Below are 15,554 nucleotides of genomic sequence, written 5' to 3' on the forward strand. Positions count from 1 at the left end.
AGTAGAAGACACATGCAAACACTAACAGCGTTAAAATAGCACACAGCAAAAAGTCCCAGTGTGTAGTAAGTAGTCAGAGGTGCTCAGACTAGTCTGACATGAGTGCAGGATGAGACATGGCTGCTCCCTGGATGCTGCTGACCACGTTGTTCTCGCTGCTGAGGCTTGTCCTTTATGCCCAACACACTGTGACTGGACATGGATTTCTGATGACAGACAGGTATATGATCCATGAGGATTGAGAAGGATCCATCCTGATCTTCTGAGCAGCTGGAAACATTTGGAGTTCTATTTGGCGCATCTCTGATCTCCTATAGGGGGTCACAACGGTGAGGTGATGGTGCATGCCTATGCCAGCTTCTCTAACCAGCATTAAAGACTGTTTAACAGGATTTTTTCCTCTGGATTGTCTCATCCTGCACTCATGTCAGACTAGTCTGAGCACCTCTGACTACTTACTACACACTGGGACTTTTTGCTGTGTGCTATTTTAGCGCTGTTAGTGTTTGCATGAGTCTTCTAACTGCATGGTCATGCAACACTACCCATATGAAATTTTTATTTCACATGAAGTGACCTGATTATCAGTGTAGATGTCCCTTTCACACAAGCCAGTTTCCGCTCTCCTCTACTCATGCTGTCAGCGTGAGGAAAGGAATATTAATAACCGGCTTGTGTTAACATGTAATCAGCTGTGATTGGACACAGCTGATCACGTGGCATAGGGCCGCTGGGATTGGCTCTGTACCCCAATCTATGATCTGCTGTGTCCTGAGGACACAACGACCACAGAGCATGCCACCTGCACTCTGAAGCAGGCATGATCACAGAAAGACGTCATATGACGCCCTCCCAGAACTGACTGACTGCTCTGTAGCCATTATTCGACTATAGCGTGTTTGGGAAGTGGTTTAAAAAAATTAAAAAAAAAGCCTGCAAAAAGAAAAAGTATTAAAGGATATGTGAAGGAAGCAATATATGTAAACCTTAACCTTGTAAAAGCAACCCATTCAGTTTAAAATAGAAATGAAAAGCAAAACATAGGCAGTTGCAGGGATAAAGCTGGCTGTAAAGGAAGATGAAGGAGATATATGACAGGAGGAACAGTTGAACCAATTAGCAGGTAAAAGGGGCCTTTAAATTTTTTTCAATTCAAAATACTCTTGCTGGACTGCATTGTGCAATTAAACTCACCTATAAGATTTCCCTTTGCCACGTGAAATTCGTTTTTCCCGGAGGTGATCCACACACCACTGCTGTTAACCCCCAGGAGGCTGGGCTGACACTGCGACTGCTGAGACCAGACCATCATGCGGAGTCTGTCGGCCATTTTTTCCACGGGGGCCTGTGCAACTGTAGCAACAGTCTGAGTGGCCTGGATGAGGGTCTGGAACAAGGTGTAATGGTCAAAGACGACGTAATCGGTGATGCTGACCTGAAAAATGTCACCAGGATTAAGAATATGTTTAACTATTATTATAGAAATTTCACTTTTTTTTTTTTAAACATTTAAAGCGGAACTTTAATCATAACAACTTGATAATTAATGTTCTTTGGAAAGAAAAAAAACTGTGCTAAATATCAAAGAAAAAATAGCAGCAACTTAAATGTGACAAGCATCCAAAGTAAATATGTTTGAAAAAAGCTGCGCTAAGTGACAAGAACCATAAGTGATAATGAGTCCAAAGAAAGTCCCAAAAATTGAGTGTAAATTGATAAATAAATAAAGTCCAAAAAATTCAACCAATTCTCCACAGGTGCAGATAATGGGTGTATATACTGCTTACCAGATGCAGCAGTGTAGTATGCCTTGAACACAAAATGACCAAGCCAGATGGAAAACCTTAAGGGGGATTCCTCACCAACGATATCCGACCCAGGAGCACAGATTGATGGATGTTGGGGTAAAAAACATATAAAAAAACATAGCATGATACTGTATACAAAAGAGTACAAGATAGCTGCTCCCGTGTATATCAGAAAAGGAAAGTGCTGATATAGACCACCACCATCCCAGGCTGCTTACCAGAAGTGAAAATGAAATAGACAGATCAATCACCAGCCAATTCTATTCATGCAACAGCAGCAGTGATGGAAGTGTCCCTGCTTACCAGAAACAAACAGGTTGTAAACATATAAAGGTTGAGATATCCTCCAAGTGTTGATGGTATTCTCTATGTATTCCCAAGTGAATAGAATGTTAAAAGGTGAATGGAGCCACCACCGCACTCACAATCTAATTACCAGGTTCATGCAGGTAAATCAGGTGTAAGGCAACCACTCTATTCAACTATGTGACACCGCTTGGACCGTCACCATATATCACAGCTTACCAGAAATAGAAAACTATATCGCATGTATCCCAAATCCAGATGGCACTGGGCAAGTGTTCCTAGTAGCCCTTTCACTGTGGGTAGTCCGGTCCCTTGTCCAGTGAGGCTCAACCGCATACAGGACTCCGATGGTTACATGCTGACGTCACCTCTGTGAGACGCTCAGGCGGGTGTTTGAAGCTGTTCGGCCGGCGGCTTCGATTCAGCGCTGTTTTACTCGTACTTATCTGTAAGTGCAATCCTTTTTATTATTCTCTTATTAAATGGTTTTACACTATGGGGCTCTCCACTATTATTTTTATGTAACCATCGGAGTCCTGTATGCGGGTGAGCCTCACTGGACAAGGGACGGGACTACCCACAGTGAAAGGGCTACTAGGAACACTTGTCCAGTGCCATCTGGATTTGGGATACATGCGATATAGTTTTCTATTTCTGGTAAGCTGTGATATATGGTGACGTTCCAAGCGGTGTCACATAGTTGAATAGAGTGGTTGCCTTACACCTGATTTACCTGCATGAACCTGGTAATTAGATTGTGAGTGCGGTGGTGGCTCCATTCACCTTTTAACATTCTATTCACTTGGGAATACATAGAGAATACCATCAACACTTGGAGGATATCTCAACCTTTATATGTTTACAACCTGTTTGTTTCTGGTAAGCAGGGACACTTACATCACTGCTGCTGTTGCATGAATAGAATTGGCTGGTGATTGATCTGTCTATTTCATTTTCACTTCTGGTAAGCAGCCTGGGATGGTGGTGGTCTATATCAGCACTTTCCTTTTCTGATATACACGGGAGCAGCTATCTTGTACTCTTTTGTATACAGTATCACGCTATGTTTTTTTATATGTTTTTTACCCCAACATCCATCAATCTGTGCTCCTGGGTCGGATATCGTTGGTGAGGAATCCCCCTTAAGGTTTTCCATCTGGCTTGGTCATTTTGTGTTCAAGGCATACTACACTGCTGCATCTGGTAAGCAGTATATACACCCATTATCTGCACCTGTGGAGAATAGGTTGAATTTTTTGGACTATTTATCTATCAATTTACACTCAATTTTTGGGACTTTCTTTGGACTCATTATCACTTATGGTTCTTGTCACTTAGCGCAGCTTTTTTCACATATAATTAATGTTCTTTAGCAAGAAACATACATTCCACATTAATAATTATGCCACCAAAATGAGTGTGTGCTGTAAACTGCCTCCAGCATTGCTCCTGTTTATTCTTGCTGGAGGCTGCCATTTTGCTAAAGCCCAGAGCCCCTGAACAGCAGTAAATCCTAAAGCAGAACTAAACCCACCAATTTAACAGTCTAAAAACTGTTAACATTCCTTGAATACTGGGATTGCCAACTGAAAATTTGCTTGTTTCCTCAACCAAACTGTCACCATGGCAGCTTCCTTGGCTGTAAAGGATAGGAGGGTTTAATTCTGCTTTAAGGTTGTCCACAGATCGGCCTCTACAAACTCAGAAGTGCCTAAAGATAAAAAAAAAAAAAAACTAAGCATGTGCAGAGCAGGGTGAGATAGTATTACCAATTGTAAACAGTATAGACACTTATTTTTTTAAAACTCTTTTTATTAAAGGAGAGGAGGCTTTTGGTACAGTAAACAAAGTGCTCAACATGAGCGCATAAAATAGAATACGGTACAAAAAACATTACAAATACATTTCAAAACAATATGCAGCGTTCCACATCGTTATAAAGCTAGTAAACATGCAAAGAAATAAAAATATTCAAAATCATGAATGTCAAGGATCGCCAAAGCCAACAGCCCTATACTCTCAGAGAGGTCTTTAAGCATTGGATACAGTGAGGGCAGAGGAGTACCAGACGCCCCAGACCTAGACACTTCTTTTTAATGTTTTATATACGTATACCTGCAAAGGGGGCCAACCTGAAGTCATCTAGCAGGACCTACATTTTCTGACTTTAAAGTGGAGTTCCAGCCAAATTCTTTTTTTAAACCCCGGAGATATTCTTTTCAATCTATGAAATCCATTTTATATTAGCTAAATATATTATTGTTTGCGGTGTTATACATTATTTTTTTTAAATCAAACTAACCTTTATATTTCTTCTGCAGCGGGATCCCATCTTAATTGTGGGCATGTGAAGCCCACATGTACCATCTTCCGGGAATAGGTGCTGCTGGTTTACCAGAGTCCGAAGACATTCTCGAGGGTCGAGGAAGATTTTAATACAGAGCGGATAGCGGACAGAGGAGGCGGGGCTGAGGTGGGACGGAGGTGCGGCCATGTCAGTAATAAAAATTAGGATTAAAAAAACGAATAAATATATATATATATATATATATATATATATATATATATATAAATTTAGTTTTTTTAACCCTAATTTTTATTATTTGGTATTTAATATTTATTTTTAGTATTTAATCATATTTAGTATTTATTATATATTTATTATTATTTAGTATACTTAGTATTTAATATTAATATATATTTGATCAGGAGGAGATGCTTTTAATGGCTAGAAGCCCTGCATTACTGACCCGACCGCACCTCCGTCCAACCTCCTCGCAGTCAGCTCTCTGTTCTTACAATTTTCCTCCACCTCCGTCCTGCCTCCTCTCAACTCTCCAAACTGCCCCAGCCCCCTGTAAGGACACGATGACACGGCGGCAACTCCATTCTGCCTTAGCCCCGCCTTCTCTCAGTCAGCTCTGTATTAAAATGTTCTCCCCCACAGACTCCTGGGAATGATGATGCACATCTCCCAGGATCCTGTGCGCCGCAGGAAGTGACGTAGCGTGCCGCGGTGCCGAAGGAGGAAGCAAATTGCTTACCCCCTAGCAACAAGGTAAGCCAATCAAGGAAAAAAGAAAAAAAAGTCGGCAATGCTGTTTTTAATTGAGGAATACCAGCAATTTCTAAAAAGTTTCAAACATGGGTGGAACTCTGCTTTAAAGCGGAGTTCCAGCCATTCACTCACCTGTCCAACGGTCCAGCGATGCGGCCGCCCGAAGCCTCGATCCTCTCCCTCGGCATCACTGCTGTGGGAACCCGGCTGTGACAGTTTGCGGCTTTACAGCCGGGTACCCACTGCGCATGCGCGAGTCGCGCTGCGCGTCTTGATTGGCCGGCAATCTTCTGGGACCTCTGACGTGTCCCAGAAGATTGCAGGGAGGGAGGGGGAGAGGAGAACTTCCGTTCAGGGCGCCGCGGCGCTCCGAGCGGAAGTGGGAGCGGGTACCTGTCAAAACTAGGTACCCTCTTCCCCCCCAAAAAAAATGACATGCCAAATGTGGCATGTCAGGGGGTCAGGACTCCCTAAAGCGGAAGTTCCACTTTTGGGTGGAACTCCGCTTTAAGTTTCAAAAAACAGTTACATTCCTAGAATGCTGGGATTGCCAACTGTCACATTTGCTTGTGACCACAACCAAAATATCAAACCATCAAATGGCTGGTGTCATAACTGATCACATGTGCAGCATCATGGCAGTTGAAGCTCATCAAGAAGCAGCTTCCTTTGCTGTCAAGGATAGGAAGGTTTGATTTCCCTTTAAGGCTCTCAGCAGATCGGCTACTACAATCTTGGCAGTGCCTAAAAATGGAGAGCAACTGAACATGTGCAGAGCGGGGTGAGATAGTGTATTACTGGATTTTATACAGTATAGACACTTATTTTTAAAGTTTTACATAGCTATATCTTGAAAAGGGGGCCAGCCTGAAGTGATTTAGCAGGACTTAGGTTTAGTTCCATTTAATGATTCACTGCTGCTCAGGGGATCTGGGCTTTAGCATAATTGCAGCCTCCAGCAAGGAGAAACCGGAACAACGCTTGAGGAAATTTACAGCACACACTCATTTTGGTGGCATAATTATTATTGTGGAATGTATGTTCCTAGCTAAAGAACATTCTTTTTTATGAAGTTATGGGTAAAGTTTCACTTTAGGTAAATTTACAGTCAGTAAATTCTGAGTCTGTGGCCAATGAAAACAGTGGAATAGCAAAAAATAAAAAAAAATTGTGGAGAGGGAAAAGAAAAGGGATTTAAACAGATCTCCAGCCAAAACTTTCTTTTTAGCTTTGGATACAGTATGGAAAGGTTGGAACATCTGCCAGGATTGTATTTCTGTCTGTATCCCTATTGGGAAGATTTCTTTTCACCTTCTTGCCTGGTAACACCAAGACTGCCCAGAAATTTAGTGTTTCAATCGGTTCAGCTCCTGAAAGCTGATCTAAGTAGCAGCGTTCACATTTTTTGTGTCAACTGGCCTGCAGGTAGAATATATACTGTATATGCCATGGTTTTATGTCCTTCCAAACCAAGAAATTAAGAGTTACGCTTCAGGTTTTAGTAGGTGCTTGTATGCGGACAACCATTGGGAGTACAGGCAGGGAAAGAGCTAGTCTCAGCTCCGTAGAAGTCAATGAGGAAGGAAAAGTCGTCCCAGGATCCCCACTTCACACAAAACCCTCATGTAAAAAAGAGTGGAAGCAGCCTCAGCCTAGGACTTCATCCAGGTCGCACACCCGACATGTTTCGCCCCACTCATGGTTTAGTCATGGGAAACCACATCCCCCCCCAACAAAAGAAAAGTCTTGTTTTTTTCTAGAATATCATACAAAAAACAAAAATGAAGTATACATTTCTGGCTAAGTTCATTGTGACTCTTGACTCTAAAAGTGAGATAAAATGCCTACTTGCCACCAATGGTCATCTTCTCCCTGCGGCTTCTTAGGCGTCACTCCAGTCCTAAACCACAGATTGCCGCTGGCATCCAGGGCCCAAACCGTTTCTTGGTCACCTAGTGTCACACATACTGGTTCTAGAGCTTGTCTTTCACTGCAAAAACACAAATTTAGATAATGTCAAGGGTGAAAGCAGGAAGATACTACCACATCCCTAATGAATAGTAGACCAGATTAACCCCAGATAAAACAAGGAAAAGAATAAAGTGAGATTTTAAAAGGTGGATGATCTCTCAAAAAATTCTCACAGCCACAAATATATATTAAAATAAACTTTACATGTAAATCTAAAAAAATGGAAGGACACAAAACCCCCATTTATGCCTAAATTCAATCAAATATCAGACATGATTACATTGTCAACATTGAGGCATAACCCCAATAAATCCTCACACAGCCATATAGACAATTAATACATGCAATTGAACCAACACCCCCCCATAGGGAATAATGAAAATACAACACAATTCTTATGGCGTTGTATTCAAAGAACTGCCGTAGATGAGTTGAAACTCCAAGCGTGTTTCGGCCAAAAGGCTTCCTCAGGGAAACAGAGGGGTTTTGTTCAGTTAACACTAGAAATAAATATACAATAATAAAGTTTTCATACGGTATGCCCCAAGTTGGAGGTGCGGACAACGTATACATATACACACAGAAAGCAGAGGGATTTTGGGCAAAACACGGTAAATAAATGTACTAAAGATCCATATGGCTGTGTGAGGATTTATTGGTGTAATGTCTCAATGTTGACAATGTAATCTGATACTGGATAGATTTTAGGCATAAATAGGGGTTTTGTGTCCCTCCATTTTTTAGATTTACATGTAAATAAAGTTTATTTTAACCGCTTCCCCACTGCTCACTGTGCTGCTACTGCGGCACAGTGGCTCGTTATCATCTGGCGACGTAGGTCTACGTCACCAGACAGGAGACTCGCTCTCGCTGTTTTCAGTCACAGCGGGAGTCGGGCCAGGGGAGGAGCGGCGGCGATCGCCGCTGCTCTTCCCCGATCATCGGGGAATCTAGTTTGGAGATCCGCCAGCTTGTGTAAACAGAGCGGGCGGATCTCCTAAGTGACAGGCAGGGTCAGATTGCAGGGTTCAGCATAGCTGAACCCTCGATCTGTCCTTGTGTCACTCAGTCACCCCCCCCCCCCCACATGTTAGTAAGCACCAGGCATACATTAACCCCTCCTTCTCCAATAAAATTAACCCCCTTCCCTGCCAGTGTCATTTTTACTGTAACAGTGCATATATATAGCACTGTTTACTGCAGTAATGTCACTGGTACCCCCAAAAGTGTCAAAAATGTCAGTCAAGGGTCCGACCTGTCCGCCGCAATGTCGCAGTCCCGCAAAAAAAAAAAAAAAAAAAAAAAAAAAAAAAATCGCACATCACCATTACGCGTTAAAAAAAAAAAACACAAAAAAATTACAGAAATATTTCCCTTTGTTAGTAAACGCAATAACTTTTGCGCAAACCAATCAAAATACGCTTATTCTGATTTTTTTACCAAACATAGGTAGCAGAAAACAAATTGGCCAAAAATTTAAAAAAAATTAGATTTTTAATTTTTTTGGGGGGGAATTTCATATAAAAATAATGTGAAAAATATTGTTATTTTTTCAAAATAAACGCTCTTTTTTGGTTTATAGCGCAAAAAGTAAAAATCGCACAGGTGATCAAATACCACCAAAAGAAAGCTCTGTTTGTGGGAAAAAAAGGACGTAAATTTCGTTTGGGTACGGCGTCGCACGACCGCGCAATTGTCAGTTAAAGTCGCACAGCGCCGAATCGCAAAAAGTGGCCCAGACGTAAGACAGCAAAATCCTCCGGTGGTAAAGTGGTTAATATAGATTTGTGAGAATTTTTTTTTTTCTGAGAGATCCACCTTTAAAATCCCACTTTATTTCATCTCCTCGGTTTATCAGAGGGTTAATCTTGACTGCGAAAACACGGATCATTTCACCATTACAATCTATATTCATTCTAATATTTATATGAGGAGCTGTTTCAATTTCATACCTTTTTATTCACCATATTTATGTATATATGTACTTAAGCACTTTTTATGCACAGTGTTTTCCACATTGGTATTTAATATGTTATTGTGATACCGATATATATGAATTATATGCACGTTTCTACTTTACAGCTACAACTATAGGGAGTGTTGCAGATCCACTTCTATGGAGAGCTAGTCCATAGGAGATTGGCACATATCATAACATTAATGTTAGAATTTTAACGGATGCACAATTTAATCAAACAGCGCCACACTTTTAATATAATTTTTCACAATCATAAGTATAGCAGAAACAAGAGTAATCTCCAGAAATAATGTTCAGACACCTAAATGATCATTATTTCATCTTATAGGCCTCTTTCACACGGAGTGAACCGTATTGCGATCCGCTCCGGGAATTTTTTTTTTTTTTTACAGACACGGATGACACTTGTGTCATCCGGTCCGTATGTCCGCATATCATCCCATCTGTTTGCGGATGATAAATGGACATAATGTATGTCAATGCGATTGCGGATGTCAGCGGATGACACCGCTGACATCCGATTTAGCGTCCTTTCCGTTTTTTAAACGGAAGAAAAAATAGGGTTCTGTTCCATTCCAAAAAACGGAACAGAGCTGAAAGGACGCAAATCGGATGTCAGCAGATGGTCATCCGCTGACATCCGCAATCGCATTGACATGAATTATGTCCGTATATCACCCGCAAAAAAATGTGATGATATACGGAAATGCGTTCGGAATGCCCGTGTGAAAGAGGCCATATTCACCTTCACCACACAATAAGTAAAGGAATCAGCAGGTTGTCTTTGTTTCTGCTTAAACAAAAACAGTTGTTCAAAAGGGTTTCCAGCCTATTCAAATAAGGTGATGAGATATGTTTTAATGCTGTCAAACAACAAGAGCCCCATTTAAAAAAGGACAGTTCCAGTCCTGCTTACCTGATAAGGTCACATTGCCAAACCTCTCCCTCTGGAGAGAAGCTGCTGACTCCTTCTCTATAAAGAAGGCTGCGCTGTTCAGTGAGGGCCCAGACCACATTGTTCCTGGCTGTGATCTGGGACAGCGGGCAGGGGCAGTCAACCTTTACGGCTCTGGCACATGGGCGGTCCACACTGAGACCTGGAAAAAATATGTACAGCAGCAATTATATTTACCAAGTCCTACTCCACTGCTCTCAAGAGAAAAGTCAAACCGATTCAAGGTCTTTCAGTCATTCCACCAAAACAGACAAAAAACACAATTTCTTCAACCATATACATGTTTAACATACACCACATGCCCTGGTTGGTGCAAAGCAGGGTTTATTCCATGGGTTCTGTAACATGTGCACAATGACAAAGTTAACACAGTGATGGGTGACCACACTCACCTGTTTGTAAGTACAAGTCTCCATTCGTCCGAATGATCCAGGCAGTGTCATCGCTCAGAGCAACAAATGAGGCTTGAGGTAAGGCCTCGTACCAGTGCCTCTTCCCTTTTATTGTAACCTTCCCACAAGCAAAGGCCTTGTCTGTCTTCTGCTCTATTTTCCATAGCAGATTTCCTGTAGATGTTAAAACAGATTCCACTTATTGCTGCTGTAAATGGAGGTCAGATTCTAGAAAAGTTACTGTGATCAGAGGCAAACCAAAAGTACTGATGACTTATTCCACTAGGAAGTCTAATAATCAAGGATTATTTGCAGCAAATCATAGCAACTTATCAGACAGATTACTGTAACAAGGCCAGTGAAAGGCAAAAATGAATGATTGCTGCAATTTCTTTTTTCGCTATTCACTGAAAGCAAACTTTTGCTATTCCCCATTTCAGAGAAAGCACAAGGTTTGACCTAATCACCACCCTTACTCAAAATATACTTACCTTCCCATTGCTCCTGCACTGCTTGGTTCAACCTAAGAAACCTAAGGGAATACCCAGTATGTCCTTAATCTGTTTTTCTTCAGCAAACTGTTTGTGGGCTTTCTTGTGCATCATCTTTAGAAGAGGCTTCTGCAGTGTGCGGTGTATGGTCTTGAGCACTGACAGGCTGACCCCCCATCCCGTCAACCTCATACGTCTATTTCCCCAAGACAACCTCTGGATATGATGCTGAGCACGTGCACTCAACTTCTTTGGTCGACCATGGCGAGTCCTGTTCTGAGTGGAACCTGTCCTGTTAAACCGCTGTATGGTCTTGGCCACCGTGCTGCAGCTCAATTTCAGGGTCTTGGCAATCTTCTTATAGCCTAGGCCATGGTTATGTAGAGCAACAATTCTTTCTTTCAGATCCTCAGAGAGTTTTTTGCCATGAGGTGCCATGTTGAACCTCCAGTGACCAGTATGAGTGAGTGAGAGTGATAACACCAAATTTAACACACCTGCTCCCCATTTACACTTGAGACCTTGTAACACTAACGAGTCACATGACACCGGGGAGGGAAAATGGCTAATTGGGCCCAATTTGGACATTTTCACTTAGGTGTACTCATTTTTTGTTGTCAGTGGTTTAGACATTAATGGCTGTGTGTTAAATTATTTTGAGGGGACAGCAAATTTACACTGTTATACAAGCTGTACACTCACTACTTTACATTGTAGCAAAGTGTCATTTCTTCAGTGTTGTCACATGAAAAGATATAATAAAACATTCACAAAAATGTGAGGGGTGTACTCACTTTTGTGAAATGATATATATATATATATATATATATATATATATATATATATATATATATATATATATATATATATATACACACACACACTATATATATATATATATATATATATATATATATATATATATATATATATATATATATATATATATATATATATATATATATATATATATACATACACACACACACACACACACACACACGTATAAACAAATGTGAACAAATATTGTCAGTTTTATTTGTATTATATATTTTTTTAATATTGATTATTTTTCTTGGTTTCTTTGTTTTTAGGAGCACCATTGGGTTACTACTGATGTTTTAATTTTGAGACAAATAAAAGGGACCAGGGTTAGATTCCCCAGTCCCTTTCTCTGCAGCCTCAGCTGCATGGACAATGAATGGCAAGTGCTCTGTGCTGAGCAGCTTCCTTTTCATTCACAGACTGATGCATAGTAAACAGTTTGCTATGCTTCAGCTGTGAATGAACACCGTGATTAAAAGGAACTTTTTAGTGTCAGGAAAATGAATTCAAATAAGTGTTGGTGATGCCAGAATGGACAGAGCAGAAATAATAGGGTAGTTAATAGTAAGATATGCCAGCAAATGGAAAAAGATGGGCAGTTGTGTTTACAGGAGCCAACAGGCATCATCACCAGGGGCTACATGATAAGATGGCAAAATCAAGCAACCTTAATGAGGACCAAAGGAGGGCACACACTGATCAGCGAAAATCTGTAAGGTGTGTATGTCACAGGTTTCAACGGTATAGATCAGGGATTCCCAAACTATGGCCCTCCAGTTGTTCAGAACTACAATTCCCATCATGCCTAGTCATGTCTGTGAATGTCCGAGTTTTACAATGCCTCATGGGATGTGTAGTTCTGCAACAGCTGCAGGGCCGTAGTTTGGGAATCCCTGGTATAGATAAATCATGGGAAGTCAAAAAGTATCAGTTGTTTCTTCAAAGCAAAATAGTGAACACCTTCCTCTACACAGATAAAAAATGGTGTGCCTGCACATACATTGCAGTTATCAATAGCCAGAAGGAACTTTTTTTTTTTTATTTGCAGATTTCTGAATACGGTCTGACCATTTTTTTTTTTTTTTTTTTTATAGTAGAAGTACAGAATCAACAATTCTCCTTCTGGGAGTGCATTTGTAGTGCTGACTTTTTGTAATATTGTGTCCATAAGAAAGGTGCAGAATAATAATATTCAATGTATTGTGGTTAAAGACACAATGTTGCAGAAGAATGTTTTAGATTGCAGTGTACAATCCGCAGGAAAGTGATCTGTGACTTCCGAGGCTTGGCTACTTCCTTGAATGGGATATGGAATCCTATTGGAATCCTTCTGTCTCCATGCCCAGGACTCCCTGGAATCTCTGGTTACGAGCCAATAACACTTCGACATTGGTAAATGTGCACACAGAATAAATGCGGCTTTCAGGTGTGCCTCTACTCACCCTGCAGCACAATGTAACATGTTTATGTGATGTTTTATGTGTTGAAGGCTATTGGAAGAATATGAGGTTGCCATTATGGTGCTATATCTTATAAAAAAATAAAAATAAAAAAGCTACTTTCTGAGCATCTGAATAAGTAAGTGCTGTATGTGTGTACATACAGTATCAGTATGTTTATCATGTAATTTATGACCTTTGTAATCTATATGTATTTTTTATGTATATTTCAATCATAGTGATGTACATTTGTGATAGTGCTAATAAATATGCAGCTTTCTACTTAAGTGACTTATGTGTTCACCTCATACAAAGTCCCACAGGGCAACCCGTTCTTGTTGATATGTACTGAAGTATTATGACTTTTAAACTTGTAGGAAAAATTGTACACAGAGGGTTGTTTGAGAAAGGCTATTGATCCATTAGCTGGTGAATCTAGAAAAGCTTGCCCAACCCCTTACTTCCAGGATCAATGCGGAGTGCACAGTCTTCCATGCACATGAGCACGTCTGCACAGTCAGTAGGGGAGATTGCAAAATATGGGTCTATATTGTACAGGAGGGAAAAAACTATTTCATCCCCTGCTGATTTTGTACGTTTACCCACTGACAAAGGAATGATCAGTCTATAATTTTAATGGTAGGTTTATTTTACCAGTGAGAGACAGAACAACAAAAATATCTAGAAAAACGCTTTAAAAAAAAAAAAAAAAAAAAAGTAAAATTTAAATTGGTTTGCATTTTAAGGAGTGAAATAAGTATTTGACCCCTTTGCAAAACATGACTTAGTACTTGGTGTCAAACCCTTGTTGGCAATTACAGAAGTCAGACGTTTCTAGAAGTTGGCCACCAGATTTGCACACATCTCAGGAGGGATTTTGTCCCACTCCTCTTTGCAGATCCTCTCCAAGTCATTAAGGTTTCCAGGCTGACGTTTGGTAACTCAAACCTTCAGCTCCCTCCACATATTTTCTATGAGATTAAAGTCTGGAGACTGGCTAGGCCACTCTAGGACCTTAATGTGCTTCTTCCTGAGCTACTACTTTGTTGCCTTGGCCATGTGTTTTGGGTCATTGTCATGCGTAAATACCCATCCAGGACCCATTTCCAATGCCCTGGCTGAGGGAAGGAGGTTCTCACCCAAGATTTGACTGTACATGGCCCCGTCCATTGTCCCTTTGATGCCGTGAAGTTGCCTTGTCCCCTTAGCAGAAAAACACCCCCCAAAGCATAATCTCCATGTTTGATGGTGGGGGTGGGGTTCTTGGGGTCATAGGCAGCATTTCTCCTCTTCCAAACACAGTGAGTTGAGGCCAAAAGCTTGATTTTGGTCTCATATGACCACAGCACTTTCACCCAGTTCTCCTCTGAATCATTCAGATCAGGGGAGGACTGGGCCAGGGGGCAGGGGGGGAAACTGCCCCCTGGGCCGCTCTGATGCCCTGTAAAAAGGCTGCACCGCTTCTGCCACAGACATGCCTAAAGGATTCCTGGTAAAGAGAAGTAAAAAGTTCCTGCCGCTGACCTACTGACTGCGGGTTGAAGACAAGAACAGAGCGGAGGCCTCCCCCCCCCCCCCCCCCCCAGTATGGATGGTGTAAACTGTGTCTGAGCAGAGGCCAGTTCTCTGCCCCACTGGAGACTCTCCTCCCCTGGCAGCCCCAACCAAGCTGTCCCAGCTCCCCCCAACCGCCCCCTGGCTGGATTCCGCCAGTGAGTAGAGAGTACCTGGAGCAGGGATTCAGCCTGGAATGGGGGTCAGGAGGAGGACGGGAAGAGAGAGAGTGGGAGGGGGGGGGGGCAAGTCGCTGCACCATGGGCCCCTGGTTTGTACTTGCCCCCTGGGCCGAAGTTCACCAGTCTGCCCCTGATTCAGATGTTCATTAGCAAACTTCAGACAGGACTGTACATGTGCTTTCCTGAGCAGAGGGACTTTGCGGGTGCTGCAGTTCAGTCCTTCACGGCGTAGTGTGTTACCAATTGTTTTCGCTGGGACTATGGTCCCAGCTGCATTGGGATCATTGACAAGATTCTCCCGTGATTTCTCACCATTCTCATGATCACAAACTCCACAAAGGTGAGATCTTGCATGGAGCCCTAGACTGAGGGAGATTGACAGTTATTTTGTGTTTCTTCCATTTGTGAAAAATCATAGCAACTGTTGTCACCCTCTCACCAAGCTGCTTGGCCATGGTCTTGTAGCCCATTCCAGCCTTGTGTAGGTCTACAATCTTGTCCCTGACATCCTTGGACAGCTCTTTGGTCTTGGCCATGGTGGAGAGATTGGAATCTGATTGATTGCGTCTGTGGACAGGTGTCTTTTATACAGGTA

The 15,554-nt window shown here is 41.7% G+C and overlaps 1 protein-coding gene across 1 annotated transcript in view; it reads right to left on the reverse strand.

Moving 5' to 3' along the window:
• The window catches only part of TECPR2 (tectonin beta-propeller repeat containing 2), a 140,452-nt gene that overhangs the window by 77,113 nt on the left and 47,785 nt on the right, over positions 1-15,554 (reverse strand). The window contains exons 10-13 of the mRNA XM_082242646.1: positions 10,469-10,642; positions 10,038-10,218; positions 7,021-7,162; positions 1,195-1,435 (exon numbers count right to left, since the gene is read on the reverse strand). Of these exons, the coding sequence (XP_082098772.1) occupies positions 1,195-1,435; positions 7,021-7,162; positions 10,038-10,218; positions 10,469-10,642 (738 nt within the window). The remainder of the gene's footprint in view (positions 1-1,194; positions 1,436-7,020; positions 7,163-10,037; positions 10,219-10,468; positions 10,643-15,554) is intronic.

Source organism: Pelophylax lessonae (genome assembly GCF_965119305.1).
Source record: "Pelophylax lessonae genome assembly, chromosome: 13".
Lineage (NCBI taxonomy): Eukaryota > Metazoa > Chordata > Amphibia > Anura > Ranidae > Pelophylax > Pelophylax lessonae.